This window comes from Poecilia reticulata, linkage group LG2 (genome assembly GCF_000633615.1).
Source record: "Poecilia reticulata strain Guanapo linkage group LG2, Guppy_female_1.0+MT, whole genome shotgun sequence".
In the NCBI taxonomy this organism is placed as follows: Eukaryota; Metazoa; Chordata; class Actinopteri; order Cyprinodontiformes; family Poeciliidae; genus Poecilia; species Poecilia reticulata.
Genome location: NC_024332.1, coordinates 12,037,078 through 12,061,030, shown reverse-complemented (window position 1 = coordinate 12,061,030; position 23,953 = coordinate 12,037,078). Strand labels below are relative to the sequence as shown.

Here is a 23,953-nt window from a genome sequence, read left to right as displayed (position 1 = left end):
CACAACTTTAATTTGTTCAGTATAACAGCAAATATAAAAATAAATCATAAAGAAACTAAAACAGACAAAAACAATAGACTGACTACCTTGGTAAAAAATAAGCTGCAACAAACCTTATTTCAAATGGTTCAGAAAGTGCAAATAGGAACTCTAAATGTAACGTAAAATAAATAATAAATAATTAGTTTGGACGACCACTAAAAGGTTTGGAGTCAATAAACTCAGACTACAAGACGAGGTATGTATTTCAATCAAATCCAAAATATACAAGAGTCCCTGTCCATATAAAGCTCCGTGCTTTAAATTAAACAAATTTGATTGGCACCCAGTGTAGCAATATTAAAACAGTGGTTATGAGTTCTGAACCAGACAAGTTTTGAGAAGACGAGCCAGCGCTTTGTTAAAACACAAGTGAACAGATGTCAATATCATGAAGAATGTTATGATGACGTATTATGATTATCGTAAGGTTTCCTAGAATCCACGAGCAAGCAGAGAAATGTGATAGCATGGAGTAGAAACGAACAAAAAAGTGACCACATCAATTCTCATGTCCTGTTCAGAAATTCTACCAACCTCAAATATTCATGTGATTTATAGCACGAATGACCAGAGAAGATGTAACCTTAAACACTCAAAATAAGAATGGCCATGGGAAAAATAACTTTTTAAGATGTTTTAATCAGCTGCTTGTTTTTTTACATCTGGTAAATCAAATTATAAGTGTAAGTTTTGAAGGCTCAGCATCTTTTCTTCTATTACTAAGTTATGTTTTCCTCTTCATAACATTGTACAGAAGATTTTAATGGTTCAACAGTTGATATTATCCACTTAACAAAATATAGAAAACCGTACAGTAAGGTATCATAATTATCCCACAGAAAAGACACAAAATGACTTATAATAATAATAATAATAATAATAATAATAATAATAATAATAATAATGAGTTTAATTTAGTGAAAAAAAGTTAAATAAAATCAAAAACAAAGTAAGAAAAACTGCAAACCAATCATTACGTTGATCCATAATAGAACTGAGGCAGTCTCGATATTAGCTGTGGAAGTACAAAAGGGAAGAGAAACTTGTTTATGGAAGTAATTGAACGGTTTTTTTCCCGACAGCTGGAAAAGTCTGTCAAAGGTCTGCATGTCAAATAGGAAATGGGAACATAAATGGCATGAATTAACACGGATGTTAACCACACTTTCAAAATTAAAACATCCTCCAAATGTTGAAGTAGTGGTTCCCAGTGTGTTGGTCTGGACTGGAGAGTAAATCATAAACCACCATGTGGGTTTCTTCAGATTACTAAAGGTTATTATGCAGTTAGGCTATTGCCTAATTTATCAAAAATGTCTATCAAATCACCACTACACTTAGTTTATGTGTTTATTTATTTTTTTAGAACCGCTAGCAAAAATTTAGCTACAAACAGTTCAATCACGTTGAACTTTGTCGTTCCAAAAAACAGACACTCTTTTCACACCACGCATTAACTTTACTAAAGCAAAGGGAAAATGACTGAAAATCAGTCAGTTTTCATTAGCAAATATTTTCTGCACACACAGAATGAGGAAAGGTGCGCCAGCTTTTAAATAGATTTGTAATTCAGTACATTTATGTTTGTGTTTCAAAAAAAGAAATGTTTTAACTGAGTTCTGCATTGTTTTTCTGTATCGAATCGGTATTGGCCGATACTAGATCACAGATATCGGTATTGGAAGTGAAAAAAGTGGATCGGTGCATCCCCAGTTTTAAAAAGCAGCAAAGAAAGTTTTTATTCCTAGAAACTTTTACTTAAACTTGAGTTTTTATGATATGCATTAATGATTGTATTGTGTTTGTTTCATATATTGTACATTGTCCCTCTCAGTGTAGCGATCTTAGGAGAGCCAGTGCTACAGATTGAAATCACATAGGTGACTATCTTTCTCTTCTGATCATAATATAATTCTAAGATGTTCGCAAACATGCAGCTGGCCAGTTGCACAAACCATATGCTGTAGTATGGACCTCTAGGGACACCACATGTATTAGGACTTTTATTTCTGTCCATATTGGTTTAGAAGTAAATACAAAACAGTGCCAGAACTTCACAAAATAAATCTCTGTTTAACTAGAAAAATTCTCAGAAAAACCAAAAACGGAGACCAGTAGCCAGTTCTTCTCTGAGTTTATTTTGACAGAGGATGTTTGGCCGGGTAGTTTGAAGATTTCTGGTTGAAACTGTTTTACAAATATTCTGAAGAAAGACAAATTTAAATTTGGACAAATTTAAATTTGTGACAAGAGTGTAGTGGACAAGATTTCATGTCATCTTGTCAAGACATGATATAAAAACCAAGATAAAATTTAACATTGAAATCTTCTTAAATGCTTCTTGGTTCACGCAGTGATTCTATGTGGAGTGATCTGACTAGTCTTGTGCAATTTTGGTTTTCTATATGTCATATCCATATATGGATATGAGGTTAGGAGAATTTCCAAACTAGTCATGTGTTGAGCTGTGGTTGTTGTTTTAGTTTAGTTGTTTCCTTTAAGAACAAATGTATTATACCTCCTGTCCTACAATGTGATCTAAACCAGCCTTATGTCGTCACCTTGATTCCTTCACCACCTTGATTCCTTCACCACTTTATATCATCAGTGACATCATGAACAATTACATTCAGACTTGGTTATTTGTGTATTTAGGATTTTAATAGACTTTTTCTTTTAAAACTAGTTCAACAAAATACAGAGTAAAGTTTTACAGAAAATGTTAAAGCTGAGAACCACGGTACCCAAACAGCCACATTTAGCAGCTGCTAGTAACATACTACACAAGAGCAACAGTGTCAACATGTCCTTTTCATGAAGATTTTAAATTTAATATTGCCAATCTAATACGAAGAATTTACACAGTCATTTTTGTGTTCTACTACATTAAATGAATTTTGTCTTAGCATTTATTTTCTGACACATAATTTGTTAAGCATTGCAGAACTCGATCTTGGTCTAATTTTGAAATGTCAGCTGTTCAGACTTTGCAGGTGGCGAGTCCATACCCAAGGCAGGCCCATTCGTTTGTCATCTCTATGAAGCCGGGGGCTGAAGTGAGGCCGCTTGCTGAAATATAGACATTTGTGATGAATATATCACATCATTTTACATCCATGCGTAATTAGTAGCTTCAATAAGATTTAAATAATATGCAGGGTTCAGTCAGTAAGGAACAGATAGATTTATTAAAGCAGTTAGTGTTAAGATGACAAAACATGACAGTAGTGGAAAATAAACGGTTCAGGTTGTTTACTCACATGAGAGCAGATTGTAGAGGTTACAGTAGTTGAGTCCGTCATCAAGAAGGCTGGTGAAGCTCAGAGAAATGGACTGACCCTGGCAAAATATTACAAAAATATGCTTTTAAGCTTTTATATGATGACCAAAATATTAAGAGTTTGGTAAAAAGCTCAATGTGTATACATTTTAGCCATATATAAACCACACACCTAACACCTAAAAACAGCTGTATTTTTATACAGGTGTCTTAAGATCTTCTTAAACTCTAAAATATGAAATGTATCATTTAAATTTATTTATTTTTTCAGATCTACCAGTTTAATAGGATACTTTTTTCCACACACAAAAAACAATAAAACAGCTGCATTTAATGATATTCTTCTCTGATGCCCTCTGCTGGAGAATCTAAGTACTGCAGGTTGTATTCATCGAAAGCTCAGTTTCCACGGAGTATAAACAATTTTTTTAATGTTTAGAACCAGAAAATGTAAAATATTATTATTTTAAATAATGTTGTCTTTAATAAACAGAAGGAGGGACGATGAGAAAAAATTGTAATAAATAAATAAATTAAATATATAAAAAAATCTAATCTTAATTTTTTTTTAAAGAAATGTTTAATTATAATTTCAAAATAATAAAATCTAATCTGTTTTTATTTATTATTATAATATATATGTCAATATAACTTGAATGTACTAAATTTATCAAGCTGCTTTGCTCCTGCAGCTAACATAGCAAGTTTCTAACGAGGAAAAAGACCGAAGGAAACGTCCAGAAGCTGCTTTGGCGGACACTGCTGCAAAAACCCCCCCCAAGAATTCATGGTTAAATAGTAAATAAAATTGAGGAAAAACATTCTTAAGTCGATGCTTCTTTATTTTGTAGCATTCTCTGTGGGCTAGCCAGAAGCTAATGCTGTTTTGGGGGTCATGGCATGAAATAGTTTGGAGACTCCTCCTCTAAGTGATGCTTTAAGAGTCGCTAAAAGCTTTATGAAGCTAAATAAAAACACAAAACATGGCGCTGTGGTGGCAACTGGTTCGAGCTCCGCTCTCTCGCATCCCGTTTCCGCTCTGAAAACATTCAAATAAAGGCCACTTTAGCCTAAAAAATCATTTAGAAAACGAAACGACAGAGTTCCTTACAGACACTCGACAGCCGCTGGCCATGGTGGTGGGATTTAGCGTGAAGGTGATGTTCTCAGCCTGAAGGCCGTCCGGAGACGTGTGGTTGGCTTTGAGAATCACAGGAGTGGCTGACACAAGCTGGAGAGGACAACAGTATTATTTATGGTCAGCATGAATAAAACTGAATTTAACCACATCGTTGACTCTGAAAAGCTTCTACCTGATAATGGCATTTATCACAGCCGATCATAGGGCTGAAGGCTTCAATTTGCTTCACTAGTGAGGTGCTGATTTCAGTGCAGGGCATTTGAAAGAGCCTAGAAGGAGGAAAGAAACAGGATTTAGAGCTGTGTCTGATATGATGTCCTCACAGAAAAGAGGGGGCTGAACTTACCAAAGAGAGCTGCAGAAAGCGTGGTAGGGGATGGGGACGGCAGCGAAAGGGCCAAACACTCCAACAAGGAAAGCAGAGACCAGCAGCAGAGTCGCCATGGTTACAGGTTACTTCCTGGTGTGTGGTCCTGAGATTGGTGATGAGGGATTGTTGGGTCTCTTGAGCTTTATAAAGGTTTGTCATGAGGGAAACCAAAGAGGCCCGAAATCGATTCCTTCACAGATGTGACTTCTTCCCACCGTATTAATTATCTCCTGATCATGTGGCCCATCAGTCCTGCATTTACTTATTGTCACAATAACAAGGGGTTTGTGTCCTTTCTTACTTTTCTTTCTTTTAACATTCAAACATAGTAACATATTTTTTAAAATAAAAAAGTGAAACATAAAGATTTGTTTTTATTTTTATCTTTTTTTAAATGAACTTATTCTGTTCAAACTGTAGCAGTACAATAAATCTGAATATTATTGAAAAGTCAATTTATTTCAGTAAATCAATTCACTAAGTGAAACATTAACTTACTGCTAATGAAAACAGGACATTTAAGATTAGAATAATAAACTTTAAAATACAAAATAAATGCTTATGGTTTGCTATTTTTAAAAGGTACTTTTAATTGGAAAAATGATTCTCATGGGAGAGCATATTCTAATTTATTGACTATGGCTGCAGTTCTTTGTTTTCTTTAGATTTTACACATAATTCAAGTTTTTCAGTCTTTTGTGTTACGAGACGTCTGAATGTCTGAAATAATAAATTAAGGTGACATAATACTGAACAAAAAATTATTTTTTGTATAAGACTTATCAAGTGTTTTAAATCATTTATCTAACAGGAGGTGCTTCACTTACAGCGACTCTAACGCAGGAGGTCAGCAGCTGTGACATAAAGTTGCGATCTTGGACGCCTAACTTTCATATTCCTTCAGCTTTATGATTTACAATATATGACACGTGATAATGGAGGTATAAATGATCTGTTATAAATAAATTGTAACTGGAGGTTATTGGCTCCATCTCTCAAGACTGTGGCTGCATTAGCAGCTTTCGGAGAGTCTGACACTAAATTACATCATAACTGGGTGAATTATTCTGAATTCTTTAAAATTAGCTGCAGTCTATGCCTTAGATGACGAGGATGGTAAAGAAAAACATGTTTTAATTCTGTTACTGTCAGTAACAGTTATTAACCATTTTAAGTTTTACAATCATGTGAATCAATAAGAACTTACTGGAGAAATCTTGTGGCGTTTTCTGATTTCAAGGTAAAAGTTTATTTCAATATGCAAGAACAATGAAGCAGCTTTCTTTATGCTTGTTTAATGTTTTCCCCCCTTTAGCTTCTACAACATGATTCAAATAGACACATAAAGCATAAAAATGATTTATACATTGTCAGCTGTACAGGGCCTCAGAATTTTCTACTTTTTGTCACATTGCAACCACAAAAGACAGCAAAGTTTTTGGAATTTAATTTGTAGACCAACACAAAGAAGTGTGCTGGTCTACAAATCGTTCAGTCTTCAATCGATGAGCTTTTGTATTCAGCCCTCCTCAGTTTATACTCTGTAGATTCAGTTTTTGCTACGAGACTTGAGACAACATAGCATTAGCATTAAGCGCTGTAGCTTTCATTCCAGTGAATTAAAGGTTTAAACAAATCAGAGGTGAAGCGTTCTGAACTCATTGTCGCAGCGGAAGAATGTGTGTAATCTAAACTGAGTCGCAGTGGTCAGGGCAGGTCTGAGGAGAACAACAGGAGTCTTGTTGGGAATTATTCACACCTTATCTGTGTGGCTAAATGAGCGGCTTCCTCCTCCCACTCATGAGATGTCACAAGCCTCTCCACATCGTGTTGTGTGCGTGACGGTTTCTTTACCTCTCTGGGGGGAAGGGGGGCAACAAAGAACACTGGAAACAATCAGAGCAACCTGAAGGGTTTTTGTCTGAGTTTCATTTGTAGGTTTTCATTTCAACGACCTACTTTCTGTATTTATGTTCATTTCTGTCTTATCTTGCCTCCATTGATTAGTAGTTTTTTCCCCCTCATTTTTTCTTGAACTCCATTATTGCTGTTTGAATTATGAGTAAAATGACCAAGACCCTCTCTCTGTGCCCTTTTGTCTTCCTATGTAAAGAAACAACTGTTTAACAAATCATTATGATTTTTTAAAGAATATGTGACCAGTGTGTAACATCCATGTTGGGGTCATTCCCCAAGGTCTTCCTAAAGTTAAGGCAGGTATTTAGAAATCTGAAGTAAAGTACATCTTTCCTCCTCTTCTATAGAGGCTTTCTGATAGTTAAATCTTTCACCAACTACTAAACCCAGCGTTCATTGCCCAACCCTTTCAGAATTCCCTTCAAATCTTTAGATTTCATTTTGGGTTGTTTATCTTGTTAATTAAGTAACTCAGCATCACAGATGGAGAGGAATAACCCTGCAGACATGTAGATGTTGGTGGAGTGGAGACTGAGAAAAAGTCGTTTATTTAATGAAACGGTTATAATATTAATACATAAAGATACTACCCATGTGTGAGCTTTGGTGAGACATCATCCACTACACCGCCATCATTTGCCCRTCCCTCCTCCATATTTAATTCATTAGCTCCTCATCCTCTCCTGGTCTACTCCTCTCCTTGCAGCCAGCTGACTGGGATCCACTGAGGCTCGTTCTGCGCCTGCTGGATGATGGAGCAGAGCTGCATGCAGGCGTCCTGCAGGTCGTCATTCACCACCACGTTGTCAAAATACTGTTTGTATTTGGCCTCGATAAGCTGGGACGTGTCCTCCAGCTCCAAAAAGTCTTCCTCCTGAGTCAAAAGAAAAGGAAATCTTTCACTTCTTACTTCTTTGTCATTCGTTGCAATGCTGCTCTATTCCAGTGTTTCACAGAAATGAGGGGCTCTTACTGTGAATGCCCTGTTGACGGCGTAGCTGGTGATGATTCTGGCGTTTCTCCGAGTCTGTCTCAGTGTTTCTGGGCTCGGCGCTTTGATAAAAATCACGTACGGCTTCAGGTTTCTTAACCGCAACAGATGGATGCCCTGAGAATCATGTAGGATAGAAACGGAAACGAAATCAGCTCCGTTTGTCACAAAGAACGACATAGGAAATCATTCATCCTAACTTCCATCTCACTGCATAACAGACATAATGATAATCATCGTCCGCTGGATTTTACATGCAAAGATACGGTTTATGACGTAAATGAGCATCATCTATAATTGTTCTGCGTATTTTGTTTTCATCAGCCTGTAAATCCAACTGTCTACTGGATCAGACACTGTTGCCATTTGCACTGCTGCTGTTTACGACTGTTTACTGTTTGGATCTGTTTGGATTCTTTATTTAAATTACACAGCTATACTCACTCTAACTTGTCTTTATTCTGCAGATTCCTAACTTTTTATTTATATTTTTTCTACTGTACTAGCTAGCTGTCGATTTGTCAAGTTGGTTACCTATCTGTCTGTCTGTCTATATCTACTCACAGGTGGTTCAACATCGATGATGCACATCCGTCCTCGTTTTACCACCTCATCAATAGCATCGATGCTGGTTCCATACAGGTGGCTCTTACTCTCCCCATATTCTACAAATCTGAACATAGAGCAAAACTCAGTTTATCACAAGTGGTGCGAAGTCAGAGATAAATGATACAAAACTTTAACCAAGAGTCAAAGTAGAATATCCCCACCTGTGGTTGCAGACCATATACTCAAACAGCTCCTTGGTGACAAAGTGGTACTCTCTACCTGCCTGCTCCCCTTCTTTTATTGGACGGGTTGTGTCTGCGAGAACACAGTGTGTCATCAGTCATTCATGGTGTGAATAGAACAATGAAATGGTTTCCCAGCTTTATTTCTTTATGTTTTTAAAACTTCTGCTTTCTCTCTGGTCTCTTAAAGGTTAAAAATGCCAATTCACTTTTTCCTGAATTATTATTGCTGTATTAAATTTCAGAGTCAAATTCACTTCTGTGCATCTTTAACATAACTTTTGGTCTCCAGAGACTCATAGTGAAGAGCAGAACACTGTCAACATTTAAAAAAAATGTAATACCTTGTTTTGGTATCAAACGCATTTTTATTTAGTAGAATTACTTGATAAATATGTCTTAGAAAAGTGTGTATTTCTTCTACAAATTAGATAACTACAGCATTATTTGACATCACTTTTCATATTCAAATGCCAGTGATGAGAAATTGTTCATGTCTTATTTATACTGGGAATCATAAATTATTATTCAGTTCAATTTAGGCTCAGTTGAATTGCTTCAGTTATTTTTAATCCCCAAAGGCTCATAAACCAAAACACAGAAAGTATAGAGCTATGAACATTATATTAAATTCCTGGATCAATAGAAAACATTATTTTCTTGTTTTGCTTTTCATCCGTTTCTCAATAGAGTAAAAACAGAGAAAAGCTGTTAAACTAAATAGCGATGAGCGAGTTGAGCTCACTTACGCGGTACGGGTCCCTGGAAGGTGGACGGGTTCAGTTTGATGAGTCTCTTCCTCAGCTCATTGACTCCAACTCCTGAAGCTCCTGTTTCAGGAGGACACACAGATACTTTTGCATTTCTGACTAACTTTTTGTTTGTTGGATGATCTAAAATGTCTGAGCGCAACAATAAAAGCAAAAAGAAGAAATCAGTGGAGGGAGGCGTCACTGCCGCCTCCTCTTTTTAATGACACAGTGTTTATTTAGCTGTGAAGAAAAATAAACTGGTGTGGTTTAGTACATGAACATGAGATACTTTGTGGGTAAGAAGCAGAAGTAGGAAGGGACAGAATGGCAACGTTTGGTTATGAATTGGGCCAGGTCTTCTCTCACCGATGAGGATGATGAGGCGGTGGTTCTCCTGCGGGAGGCGCTGGTACAACGCCACCTCCTCATACGGGGAGGACAGGGCGCTGCTGCTGGGTGAGCAGGAGGTGCAGGACTGCCGCCTCCTCTTGTAGGACGTCCTCCTCCAGAGGCGGAAACTCCGGCGGAAGCCAGCTGACGGGGTAAGAAGTACTTTTATGTTTTTGACTAAAAATAACAACATTCAATCTGGTTTTTATGCTATTAATACAGCTTGATAACATGTTATTAAGTTTGACCATGTTTACAGGAAAATATGTCTTTTAGCTTTAATGACTGTGATTTGTTATTATTATATTAAAAAATGTCATATTTTTATTATGTTACTATTAGAATCAAATGTACTGTAAAAAACACAACCTCTTACATATTTTGACATATATATCTTATTTTATGAATTGACTGAAAACAAAGTCTCACAACAAACTGACTGAAAACAAATAACCAAAGGTTAATGTTGTTGTGGATGCAGGAAGAAGGCGACTTACCCAGATAAATCCCTTCAGTAATGTCTGAGTCTTCCTCATCTGAGGAAAAGAAGCATTTAAAGTTTTCAATCTCTTGTCAGAAATAATTTATTGTTTACAATAAGAAAAATTGAATTGTTAAAGTAAAAATAAAAATTAATCTAGTTAAAGGGTTACACTTAATATTCTAACTAACTTGTTGTCTTAAATAAATAAAATTCCAAACTTGTTAATGTCTGCTTCACACTATATTGAACAACTTTGTTTTTAATTTATTAATTCCCAGATATTTCTGGCTTTATTTGTTTACATGTAACAGACACAAATCAACTCCACAGACTTCATCTACAGGGCTAAAAATGAGAAAATATGAATTACTAAGGAGTTTAAATTTATCTTAATGAGAGGAGATACTACTGTTCTGGACAAACTTACCCACCAAATTTTATTTCTTTATTTTTTTCCATATCTGTGGGAAGGAGAAACACATTTTCTTTAGTAGGAGTCAATCTTCAGCGTATCAAACCGTATCAGACTGGTGCTGTTACCTGTTAGGATCCGTTTGCCGTCAGCGTGTGTTAGATCCTCGTCTAAAAACCACAGAAAATAAAAGTTAAGCTGTGTTTCCTCACAGCAACGTGTCAAAATGGCAACACAATGCATTGGCGACTAGATGATGAAATCAAGAAGCACTTTGAAAAAATAACAACAGATGATCAGGATGTGATTATTTTAAACAATGTCAGAAAGAGATCCAGACCAACGTGGGGTTAAAATGATTTCTGAACTGACTTTTAAAAGTAACCAACAGTATTATATTAAATAAACACTAAAGTTGTTCAGAGTTTATTTACATGGATCAATTGTGACACATACAGTTGAAACCAGATATCAGAATAAGTCTTTTCTTTTTTTAGGTCATTTTCTGCCAAAGTTAGTTTTATTTAATAAATGCTAAAATAGAAATAGATTTATTTTCACTCTATTTTCAAATTTTGTAGCTTACATACCAAAAAATTCTCAAAGCCCATTTCTTAATGTCAAAGCTTTGTCAGCTTCAGAGATTCATTCACAACATTTGAGCTAAATAGAGACGCACCTGTGGATGTTAATCCATTAAATCATGTAATCGGATTAATCGCAGGAGAAATGGGAAATTTATCAGGAGAAATGGGCCAAAATTCTAGCTAACTAAAATTTAGCTAGAATTTCAAAAGAAAATTCTACCAAAAAAATTAGGAAACATTCGTAAATTTCTGACTTTAAAGAAAGCTACAAGAAGTTTGATTTAAAAATGATTTTTTTTCCTGTCTGGCGTTTAGTAAATAGGAAAAAAAAGTGTTGATTTTAACAGGAAACATTTGGACTCATTGTGTCTGTTTATGCATTATATAAATATCCAGTTTCAACTCTCATGTGTTGTGAGAAAGACATTTTTCAATTTCAAATAATACACCATGTTGGCTTGTTTTGATAAATATTTAATGGCAAACAACAAACTGTGAGAAATCTGGAATTGTATGAGGACGAACACTTCAGCCTGATGGTTCAGCTAATGTCTCAAGCAAGCAGGTAAAAATATGCTTCCCTTAGATACTGCAGCGCCTCTTAAATAGCAAACATTGTAGTAACTGTGTTATTGGGTGTGTCACTCACCGTTATCAGCCAGGCTGTCTTCAGTAGGCAGGGAGGGAAACAAACAGCTGTTGTTTAAATGTGACACCGGCAGAAATATGAAGAAAACCACTAGATCATTGTTAATTATATCTGTATTATGTCTTTACAAATGATAAACAATGGAGACAATAAAAACTTTAGTTTTACAACCTAATAAGTTGGTTAAAGGGATATACAAAATTTCTCCATCCACTTCACAATAGGACTTGTGTCCTGATTACACCAGTTTGCGGAGAGTTATTAAAATTTTTTCAGTGTTGATTTCATAATCATGTAGACTGTTTGCATAAACTTTGCAAAAACGACTTTGCAATGCGAAACCTATAAAAGTGGGATCAAAGTTGATCAAAACTACTGTCACAGGTAGAAGGTTTGTTGTTTTTTAGAGATACAGAGAAAAGATAAATCAGACAATAAACAGCAAGCTAACTTGATAGCAGTACTACGGTAGCTGCTTTCAATCTGTCAGACTGCAGTTTGAAACTGTACATTTATGAGACGCTCGAGATCAGCTGACTGGAAACGACGTAGGTGCGTTGAACAGAGCCCTGAAATGCCTGGATGTCTCAGTAACTGTGTGCAAAAAATGTGTCAACGTTCCGCTGATGTAAAAGAAATAACATTTCACAATTGTTCCATTAAATACGAAATGCAATTAAAATCACATGTGAATAAGTTTGTTAATGTGATAAGTCATTAAAAGCATGCCGCGCCATCAACCTCCAACTACTTCCTGTTGTCTTCTTCGTGGTTTTCACCAGTGGTAACATCCAGTTTGTTGATCACGTGACACGTGTGATGCAAAAAAAAGTGTTTCCGTTGCAGTTTTGTGAGATGAACCGTTAAAGCCATCTCATCAAAATCGCTGAGTTTTCATTAAGTGAATTTATTTTCTAAATGCCAAATTGCGTGATTATGTGATTAATGGAAACGGAGCAAGATAAACCTAGATGAACTGAGAGATAATGATAAATATTCTCACAAGGCCTGATGCATGTGTGAACCTGGGATGGATGACACCACCACTGCTCCTTGTGTTTGCTGTGAAGACAAAAATAGAGAGATGAACAGGGAAATAATTACAGCTGCAAACAACAAACAGTTCTCAAGTAGAAATCCAGCACTCAACAAGGACAAATCTATTTAAAACCATGACAGAGAGCCACATGATGGAGATTAAAAATGAGCCAAAGTAGTGGGAATACTGCAGTGAAAAATTCAGTTCTGGTAATCTTTGTGTGGTGAGAAGCAGAAATAATTCTAGTTTCATGAAGGATGAATTAAAAGACAGTTTGTGTCTATGTTAGAGTCCAAAGAGCATTTACTTTATTTTATTATTATTTACCCGCACCAGTAATACTTGTATATATATATGCATATGTATTTAAAGTCACACTTATAGTTTTTCAGTATTTTTTCTGTGTACTACGGTAGCCAAGCAACGACATTTTGTTGCCAAATTCATTGTCGTGTCTTTTTGCAATGACAATGAAGTAAATCTAACGCTAACTCTAGCAGAGATAGAGTTATTAAACGATGAGCAGCTAATTGCTGCAATATCAATTAAGAACGTACAGATTTACAATCAGCGTAAGAGTAGTGTGTAAAACTATAATAAAAGAAAATGTGTTAAAGAATTTCAAAACAGTAGTTGTGTATTAGAGGGGTTAATACTGAATTATGTTTGATTCTTCTTAGAAATCTAATAATAGACTTTTCAACAAAAAAAAGTGGATAATAAAATGCAAAGAGAAATGTTTTGGGTTTTTTTCTTTTACATTTTGTGAACAAATTGCTCCCTCTGGTGGCAGTTTGAGCTGGTGGCAGGTATGCAGGGTTCTATGTGTGTGTGCGTGTCTGTGTGTGTAAACCTGGTTTTTATGTCCTGGTGGGGACCTATGTCTGTCTACAATGTGGGGTTGCAGGGACCACTGCTCCTTGGAGGACATTTTCTTGGTCTCTATGAGGGGAAATGCTGTTTTTGGGTTAAGGGTCACATATGTGAGGGTTAGGGTTGGATTTAGAGATATGGTGTTAACTAAGTTTTGTCTAGGATTGAGGTAAGTGTTTTGGGTTAGGCATATCCGACTGAATGGGAGTCAATACAAACTTCTAACATGTGTGTGTTAGTGTGTCACCTCCTCAGCATGCTGGCGGAGGGAATTAGCCCAGCGAAGGAAGCGCCACAGGGCAGCTTTCTGGCCTGCCACCACAGAGCGTCTGACTGGTCGACCACCTCCAGCAGGTCGCCTCTACTGAAAGCCATTCCTGCATCCGGACACGGGATGGAGGAGTCCTGTAGGGGGCAGTAGTCCACCATCGCCCTCATGTACACCTTAAAGACAGACACCAAAATCAGGAAATAGATACTCAGAATAAATGGAACTAGCATCTTTTCTCTTTTTTTCTTCAAAAGTTGCAACACTGCATTTTGTCTTCTGCAGGTCCAAAGTACTTTTAGATGATTATATAGTAAGAAAAGTTGGTTAAAAAGTAATTCAAAAAAACTACTTGACAGCATTTAATGAGTTTAGAGGTAAAAATTGAAAACTTTAAGAAAGATTAGTTTAATTATCGCAAACAGAGCATGAAAGAATATGCTATGAAATTAAAAACTAACCTTTTGAACCAGCTTACATAAAATTTCATCATTAGCAGCTGTGCTAAGTGACCATTTCATCAATATACTGCTGTAACTGACTAGTTTCACAAAGTAATACGATTGAAAACCACATGAGGCTTAAAATGAGTAATTATTCCACAGAATCAGCTTGAGTCAGAATAAAATTACCTACGAGTGTAAATAAAGTAAAGTCATCTGAACCAGAATTCAGCTGCTGCTCTACTCCACATTTCTTGCCCTCCAACTTCCTGTCTGATGGCAGCACTGTTTCCTGATTGGCTTAAAGTTTTACCAACACACATGACGTTTTTAACTTTAAACCCTTTATCTCCTGAGGTTGCACGTCCCAAAGTGGACGCACTTTATTGGATCTCCACTTCCTTAAAGCTCATTTTGGAAAATATTTTGCACGCACCTTTCCAAGACATTTGATGTGTACTTGAACTTATTAAACTCAAATGAACGAGTCGATGCTTTATATATTTTTTGTGCTTACTTTAGACTCAGGTTAAACATAAAATGTGAAGGGTTTTTCTTACTGGCTTCTGGCAGCTGGTGACCTGCGTTGACCTTGGGATAACTTTGAACAGAATAGTTCCAATCGAACTGTTCTGACGAGGAGAAACACAGACAGGACAATAAATACGACTGAAAAATGACTACATATGCACACCTTTATAGAACAGACTAATCATTACCTGACTTTTCTGGAATGATTCAGAAATTTGCTATCTAAAAAATTAAGTCTAAAATTACTTACAAGAAGAGGTGATGGTAGATAGTTCAAGATTCCTGATACTTCCTAATTATTATTAAGCTAAGTGTAATAATATTTATAACAGTACCTAATTAAATCCACCACCAAAATCAATAAAATGTGTCCACATATTAAAAGTTAAAAGGAAACCAAGCAGAAAAAACAAATGTAATTCACTGGATGCATTTGATTTGGATGAATTGTCAATTATATCCAGCATAGGTGGAATACATAAATATTTTTTTACATTTACAACAATTAACTCAGATTCTCTCAAAAGAACTAATACAGTCAAAATTGATGTTATTCCAAGTGATAAAAAAGACAACAAAAAGATCAATTAGTCATACCACATTAGATAAAGTTTTCTTCAGCTTTTGCTGTGTGATTTATGGTATGCAGTAACTGGTGTAATGCTTTAGTAAATTTTAAAAATCTCCTTCTTATGCTGCCAAATAACATAATATTCAAATTTCTTTTTGCAAATGAAATGCATACAAAAAGATACGTTTTTAAAATAAACTGACTTACCTGAGTAGCACAAATACCATGAAAAAGCATTAAAGGGCCAGTAGTGTATTTTCCAGGCACAATAGCACAATCATGTAATTCTGGTCCCTTCAGTTGTGCTAAAAATATATATTAAATATGACTTATAGAAAATTTGACTTCAAGTCATATTTGACCTTGAAATTGGGCCTGTCTCTTTAAGAAGCTCCTGCTCTTTCTGAAACTTCAGATAAACCTACCAGTATCTGGATGACTTTTTCTGGTTCCAGCCCCACCACTGAGTTGCCATTAACCTCGACTATAAGATCACCAGGATGAAGGAGTCCTGAAGCAGAAATCAGCGGTGACTAATTAAAATATKTGTTCTTTGTCACTCAAATATCCTATCAAGCACTGTCTCAGACAGCTGTGAAAGGTTTTATCTCACCACTGCGGTCTGCCAGTCCTCCATGAATCACTCGGGCAATGTAGATGTCTCCTGTCACCTCGTCCCTCCTTATAGTCGCTCCCTGATAGACAGAAATGACTCACCTATAATGTCTTCTGAAACAATTGTAGTACAGCTTGTGGGACAGGAGTGTAGAAAAGGGTGGAAGCCCAGTAGTTTAGTGGGAGAAAGTTATAATCAAAATGACTTCTGAAGAAAGAGTAAGATCCCTTTTTCAGGGAGGTATTTGAAAAAAACGTATTACTTCCTACAAAACGTTTGGATGGCATGTAAAAATGTAACCAACCATCAACTGTACCTATAACTCAGCCTTGGCAAGTTTTTTGGGGGAAATCCCATCACATTTGCAGATTTACTATAAGAAGAACTATGGCTGAACAATATGTTGATATTATTTATCAAATGTTCTGTTTCTGAAGATTAAATTTCTGTAAAAAGTAGTTCTTTATCTCGCCAATGCACTCTTTGGGTTTCCATTGTTCAGAGTGAAGTTAGCCTGCCCAGAGCCACCATCTTGTTTTACAAGCATGTTTTTATTTGGACTTTGAATTCAGGTCAACTGCAAAAAGGGATAATTGAAATAAAAGGTTTTGTTTTTGAAAATATTTTCTGTCATTTGTCATTTGATTTATTTAAGAAAATAACAGGATGTGGGGATTTTTTAAATTAAAATCAGAAATCGGATTTGGTATGAAGATTTTATTTTTAAGCCAAATTGCCCAGCCCCAAATGGAACAGCAGCATAAAATGATGGTTTTGATGGGAAAATGGGAACAATTGTCACAATTTATCTTAAAGGAAAATTTAATTAAGCAGATAAAAGTTCTCTGTACCTTTCATTTAATTTCCTTTTATGTCCTTTGGCTGATCCAGTAAAATGCAAAACTGTGTCGAATTTGTGCCATGAAAAAGTCTATATGAATTTTTAAGAAAAGGCCTGGTAAATCAGTTTTAATCTGTTTCTCGTGACTTTTCAGACATTATCTCTAAAGTAGCTGCTTATTTTTCTTCTTCTTGCTCGTTGTCAAGCAGCCTGTGATATTGCAGTCCTGCTTGTCTTCCTGCTGAGCTCTTGTGACCACTCCATTGTGGAATCGAGCATGTCCGTTATGGTCTGCATCGTCTGATCGCTTGCTGGATTTGTTTCCTCTGTGCAATCCCTGTGGGCTTTGGTATCCTGCAAAACCATCTGCACAGGAACCAGCAGAAGAAGAAGAGGAGGAGGAAAAGCTGGAGGAAGCAGAGGAGTGCGAGAGCGGCCGTGGATAAGGAGTGGGAGGTTTGTGGATCATCACCGGAGATAACGAGGAGATTCTTGGCGGCGGTGTGGGCCGCTGGTTTGGGTTCGGCTTGCATGGTGGAGACGTCTCGGGGTGGTTTCTGGCCACGATGATCCCCTGAAGCTTATCAACCACCTCGGCAAGAAGATTGAGGGCCTGGACGTTTTCTTCGACGCGATCTGTGATCATTTCTGTCGCCGCCACCATTTTCTGCTCCAGGTGGCGTACATCCTGGCTACTGTGCTCGATACTGCTGGCCACAGTCTGAACCGTGGTCCTGAGCTCCTCCATGCTGCAGATTTTATCAAACTCAGGAGGTTGATGATGTTTCTGTGGTTTGTCATGATGCGGAAAAGAGTTGATAATACACGAAGGTCTTAAAGACTCTTTTTGACAATGCCTCACAGGATTTGGGAGAGTGCTGACTCCTTGTTGCCTTGTAGAGGGTTGAGTTGCAGGAATGACTGGTGCTGTGTGGACCCTACAAGGAGTAGGAATGCTCCTTGATTTACCTCCTGGAGCAACTTTTTTGTACATAAGGGGAGAGTTGGGAAGACTGACAGTGTAGGCCGGGATTGGAGGGGGAGGATAAGAATAGTCGTCACTGCTCCCTCCGCTAGAGGCATCGTCCTCTTTGTTGGGCATGAGTCTCTCTGAAATGTACCAGTAGGTGAGAGCAAAAGAAGAAAAGTACAGAAGTTTAGAAAGTGCAAGAAAACACGGCAGTGGATTCATGTGATGTTTCTTTTCCAAGGTTTGATGTTGGCATGAAGGAAATTATGAAAGGTATGAGGGAGCATTTGATGTGAAAGATGCACGGATGTTGTTCCTATGGAATGTTTAAAGGATGAAGATGGATTCACATCGTGAAAGATTAATGCCAAGAGCACTGGATGAATGCGATGATGGCTAGTGATGGGTTTATTCATTATGATGCTCCACCATTGTGGCTTTGGTGACGATKGAGACAAAACACAGGTCAGTTCTTCTCTTACCGGAACATGTTTCTGGATTCAATACAGCCGGAGCAGAGTGGTTGAGCCCTCGCTTCCAAAGTTCTGCGTTTTGTGGACATAAACGACAGCTTCCCATCGACTCGTAACGGGGAACAAAGGGACAGGGCGGATTTCCATGGAGAGACAAAGGCCTGGCCTCGCTCTCAGCCATTCTGAGCTCCTCCCCAGACCACGCCCTCCTTGCGGGGATGAGGCGCTCCAACGTGAGTCGACGAAGGCTGCTCCAACGGCTACGGCCCACTCCGACCCGGTCTTCTGAACTTCTGAAACCCTTTTCACGCTTGGAGCATGAACAAGAAGAAACTCAGTTTTTTTTAGGGTTTTAAGAGGGTTTTTGGTAAGTTGTCATTTTCTATTTGGGCTTCAAATTCTTGGAGTACACGACCATTACACCGGAGAAATATTACATAATTGAACTCTTTCAGCAAATCAGTTAAGTAATGGGTATTAGATAATCAAAATGGCACTATATTCATTAATGTTTTAATGTTTTTTTCTTACAGATTTGACTTGTTTTTATTTTCATTCTAAATGTTTACTGTAAATTACACTACTTTAGGTATAGATTGAAATCTGTCATAAATCATAGGTCATGTATGTTGTTATGGATAAGTSTAATTTTTTAATCCCTTCCATGAACCTGGTAGGGGACTACAGATGAAAGTTTGGCTAAATCTGGCATATTTACGTGATTCATGTCGATTAATATGCATTGTTCCCTTAATGAAATAAATTAAATTCACAATTAAAATTTTACAAACTATTTCATCGCTATGTCATCTTGTAGTGATCCAGTTAAAATATTCCAATTTATTTAGATTACAAAGAGCTTTATAAGAACATCTGACAACTTAAAAATAACATCACAAATGACAGAAAAGGTCAGTATATCAACTACTAAGCATTGAAAATCATATTTTTTCCATCATTAGGCTTAATTGCTGAGTCTTAAAAAAGTTAAACAACACTTTTATCTCACCAGAGGTTGGTTATTCTTTACAAGACAAACAATCCTCATGGCCTCCTCGTCCTCAGGTAACTCATCGGGCAGCGGAGAAAGGACGGGTAAATAGTCTGACTGTGCCACACTGTCGTGAGATGATAGGAGGGCCTAGTGGACACATTCATACATGCTCAGACAACATCAACAATGACTTGGGTAGAGAAGATTTGCTGGAATCCAAGATCAAACCTGGACATGTGGTGAGCTGAGGAGGTTGTAGAGCTCACGAGCTTCAGCTGAAGGACGGTGCGCTCTTTGTATGATAGCCATGATCTGACGAAACAGGCAAGAAAATTGATGAATAGTGAATCATAAATTTCCCCAGCGTTCTGAATTAATATGACGTGAACATTTTTCCTCCTAACTAATGGGTTTTGCATTTTGTCTTATTGTAATTGCTGGGGACAAAAGTTGCAATATTTGTTAGATTTTCAGCTGTCAAACAATCCAAACCCTTTGAAAAACCTGTTCACCCGCCTGTGGTGGCGCTACACCAAGAACTACTGAAGGAAGTGACACGATAACCTTCCTTCTTCTCTAAATGGAAACAATAATGGTGTAGCATCAGATTTTAGCGGTTGTAAGACTTCCCTTTTGTTGTTGGCAAAGACCACAACCCATTTCTCCCACTTGCTATATTTACCCAGAATTCCAAGCGTTTTAGTCCACTTCCTGCTTTTGGCGCAGTCTCAGGTCCCCTTTGCATTCACATATGCATTTGAACAACACTGGAGTTCAATTCAACCAAACTGAGACTTAAGTTTTTGGTCCACAGGAGAATTTGACTGGACATTTCCACCTCCCCAAACAAACCAGACTTTCTAGGCAAACAAACTGGAGTTTGATCAAACTGGAGTAAACAGGGCTGGTGTGAATCCACCCTTACTCACCTCAAATAAGAGTCCAGAGGCACAAGGTAGAAGGGGGCTTGGTGACAATCTCTGGAATTGCATCAGGCACTCGTAAATCTAAAGAGGTAAAACATGCAATTGTATAAGAATTACCCAGCTCCATAGTAGGTTACATGCTTTGCTAAACCATAGAAATACCTTTAGTAAGGCGCGCAGCCATGGAGCGCTCAGTAGTTCATGCAGAAGCTGAGAGCCACTAATGTTTCTGTTGACAGCTTCACTAACATCCTCCACAACGCTGGATAATACTTCGCTGACCCCTGAAAGCATAACATAATAGAGATCTTAGAAACGTCACTATCTTACTTATTATGCCAAAATTTCTGAACAACAGCTGTGATTTTCTGGTGTCAGAAAATTGTGGCGAAATTCTCCTCTATAAGTGAGAAGACTGTTTTTCTCCCCTCAGTTGTCCAGAAAACATTTGTGTGCATCAGTGAATTAATGTTCTATGATTATCTTTCTAGTAGTTGACTAACTTGGCTGGACGGACACTTGATACAGTGCATGGTATCATGAACTCTTTGAAATATCAGGGGATTTTTCAACTAAAACCCAGTGGCCAAAACCCAAAAGTCAGTGGGTCTTTCACAATTATTGAAAACATATTCTCAAATTAACACAGAAACTGATATCTGAACAACAAAAACAACCTCCTTTCATTGCCATGTCACTCCCCAGACCTATGCATAACATGCCTGGTGGGTAAGCAGCAGAAATGTAAAGTATCTAGGACCCTAACCAATATAGAGAGATATATACTGCGATGTATGCAACATGGCATTGTGCAAAGTAGTAATAATAGGGGTACCAACTATCAGTCATATGGTTTAAACAAAAACAACAATATTAATTTATATTAAAGATTTGAGCACATCTTTGCTATGTATGCCATGGTGCGGTAATTATACCTAAACATACTACCCCAGACATAAGTTGAGTTACCTCCACTTTTGTCGTAATTGACAAAAGTGGTCAGATATGTCAGACTCTATAAAAGGTCACAAAGAGCTGTGTGTCTCTTAGTGTGTTTGTTTTCTCACCATCCTCCATAGTTTCTCTCATGGTGATCATCCAGAACCACCGTATAGAAATTAATCGCTATTCCTCCTGTAAAGAAATCAGGCAAAATACATTACGGTGTCATTACAGAGAAATATTACTGAGCAAGTTGAATATGCCCTAGGTGGTCAGCATATTTGTTTATAATACAAACTTAAAACTATACATTTACAAGTCACATGTCAAATAGGTATCATATTGTTTATGATATGCTATTAATGCTGTTTGTGAGGTCAAGAAATTGATGTGAAGCAGCTTGACAGTCCTACAGCCTAATCAATGTTTTTTTTGTCAATACTCTACCGATATCACTCTGGTCCCTGGTGTTGATTTCAGTTTGTGGATGGAGATGTTGACAGATGGCTCATCTGAGCTTTCTGTAATAGACTAAAGCAGCTCAAATTAAGGTGGGCAGACCGAAGGCAGCTGCTGGCCTTAATACTTATCACTTTCAGTATCAGTGGTAAAACAAGCACATATAATCATGTTCCCAGTGGAGGAGTTTAAGTATCTCAGGGTCTTGTTCAAGGATGAAGGAGAGAGGGAGCGGGAGATTGATAGGCAGATTGGCGCAGTGTATGTACCGGTCTGTTGAAGTGAAGAGAAAGCTGAGTCAAAAGGCAAAGCTCTCGATTTACCGGTTGATCTACGTTCCTGTCCTAATCTACAGTCATGAACTTTGGGTGGTGACTGACAGAACAGGTGAGAAGCTTGGTCGTCCAGGAGGGACTCAAGAGTAGAGCCACCGCTCCTCCACATCGAGAAGAGTCAACTGAGGTGGCTCGGGCATCCGGTTAGGATGCCTCCAAGTTGAGGTGTTATGGGCACGTCCAACGAAGAGGAGACCCAGAGGAAGACCCAGGAGACGCTGGAGGAACTATGTTTCCCGTTTGGCCTGGGAACGTCTTGGGGTTCCCCCTGAGGAGCTGGCCCAAGTGGCTGGGGAGAGGGAAGTCTGGGCCTCCCTACTTAGGTTAAATAAAAACAAGCAGTGATTTGAAGTCTGATTGATGGTATTTAACAAAAACTATAGTGGGGCTTTTGAAAGGCCTGGAAATAGGACAAGGAAATCACTGCTTTATGCTAATTTATCATACATTTTCTATAAAMCTGCTTCTTATAGCAGGAAGCAGGTTTCTTCTAAACATGTTTGTTTAGAAGAAGGGGTCGCTCCCAAGCCATTGAACCCATCAGATGGGCTTCTTTTAACAATATTGCAACCTGTCTTTTTGACTGGATTGATTTGTTTATATATTTCTGGCTATAAGTTGGATCCATTTGCCTTGTAAAGTGCCTTGAGATCACATTTGTGTAAAATAAACTGAATTAACTTGAATTAAACAATTCATTGGCATTTTGTCTGTTGAGAAAGACAATAAATGCTTAATTTTATTTTAAAAAACCCCAACTACATTTGTGTACACCATTCAACATCAATACAGCTGCAGTAGACTTTAGGTCTAATGTTAATCAGTTTAGCTTGTATTTGTCTCATCTGTGCATTTAAGCGCATAAAAAAAACAAATTTACTTACATCCGGTCAGCTCACAGATAACAGCATCAAAGTACCTTTCTTCCTTTGGTTTGGGTTCCCTGAGCGTGTTGATTCAGGGTTTGATCTTTGAGACGGAGTGAATCAGCAGTGTGAGCATGTCAGCTGCAGCCAAAAGTGACTGACATGGAGGTTAGTTTACAACCAAACCCAACCTGACACTAATCCTCTCTAACCCAGCTTAATCTACCAACCTCTCCCTCTCTGCCTCCACTTCATCCCGCTTTCTCGCTGAAATTCATAAATCTTTTCCTGGTTTTCTTTTGTAAAGAACTCAATCCATGTTCCTAGCTTTCTTTTACATTTTTGTGTTGTCAAGAATTTTTTAAAAATATATTTTGTCCTTTCCTTCCTGTTTTACTCATTCTGTGTAGCTCAGCGGATCACAAAGCTTCTTAGTCAGTCGCCGCTTTTAGCCACAGACACACAAACCCACACACTGTTCTTTGTGAGGACCTTTGTTTACATAATCTATTAACCTAAACTGATACCAGATTAGGTCTTAACCAGAATATCCAAGAGTTAAACTATATGCAAATACTCCTTGAGCTTTCCGAAAGTGAGAATTAAAAAGCACGTCTTCACTTTTTTAAATGTCCCCTGTTGGGAATTTAAGGGAACTTGATAGGAAGTGATCCTCACGTTGCTCTGTCAACAAGTACACAAAAATGCAATAAATGCATAGTTACATTACATTAAATCCCACTAGAACATCTGCGCGCTGAAGACGCCAGCTGCTTGCAGCTGTGTGCATGTGTGTGTGTGTGTGTGTGTGTGTGTGTGTGTGTGTGTGTGTGCGTGCGTGTGTGTGTGGAGTTATTCTGGTGCAAATGTCAGTGGGTCGCCTCTTCAGAGATTACCACTGATCCCACAATCACAGAAACAGAGACCGAGAGGCCACACACAGGAATAGATGGAAGAAAACATGGCTTCCATGGCGGGAGTGATGCTTACACACTGCTTT

General features: G+C 37.6%; 1 protein-coding gene across 7 annotated transcripts; it reads right to left on the bottom strand.

Annotated features, from left to right (window-relative positions):
- Positions 1 to 6,053: 6,053 nt before the first annotated feature.
- Positions 6,054 to 23,357, bottom strand: LOC103477830 (MAGUK p55 subfamily member 4-like). Of its 7 annotated transcripts, none has more exons than XM_008431147.2 (21): positions 21,741 to 23,292; positions 21,419 to 21,485; positions 20,514 to 20,635; positions 20,355 to 20,432; positions 19,654 to 19,737; positions 19,441 to 19,572; positions 16,145 to 16,226; positions 15,957 to 16,042; positions 14,990 to 15,061; positions 13,966 to 14,162; positions 12,810 to 12,868; positions 11,807 to 11,824; positions 10,699 to 10,740; positions 10,590 to 10,619; positions 10,172 to 10,210; positions 9,651 to 9,818; positions 9,282 to 9,362; positions 8,512 to 8,605; positions 8,306 to 8,414; positions 7,724 to 7,858; positions 6,054 to 7,624 (listed from the first exon to the last, which is right to left on the bottom strand). In XM_008431147.2, exons 2-21 carry the CDS (start codon positions 21,447 to 21,449, stop codon positions 7,439 to 7,441), a joined length of 1,845 nt encoding a protein of 614 aa, XP_008429369.1. In that variant the 5' UTR covers positions 21,450 to 21,485; positions 21,741 to 23,292; the 3' UTR covers positions 6,054 to 7,438. The 7 variants fall into 7 exon arrangements, 6 of the variants coding, with proteins under 6 accessions (XP_008429369.1, XP_008429380.1, XP_008429387.1 ...); XM_008431158.2 differs by having other exon boundaries at positions 21,419 to 21,824; positions 22,972 to 23,292; XM_008431165.2 differs by having other exon boundaries at positions 22,972 to 23,292.
- Between the last annotated feature and the right edge of the window lie 596 nt (positions 23,358 to 23,953).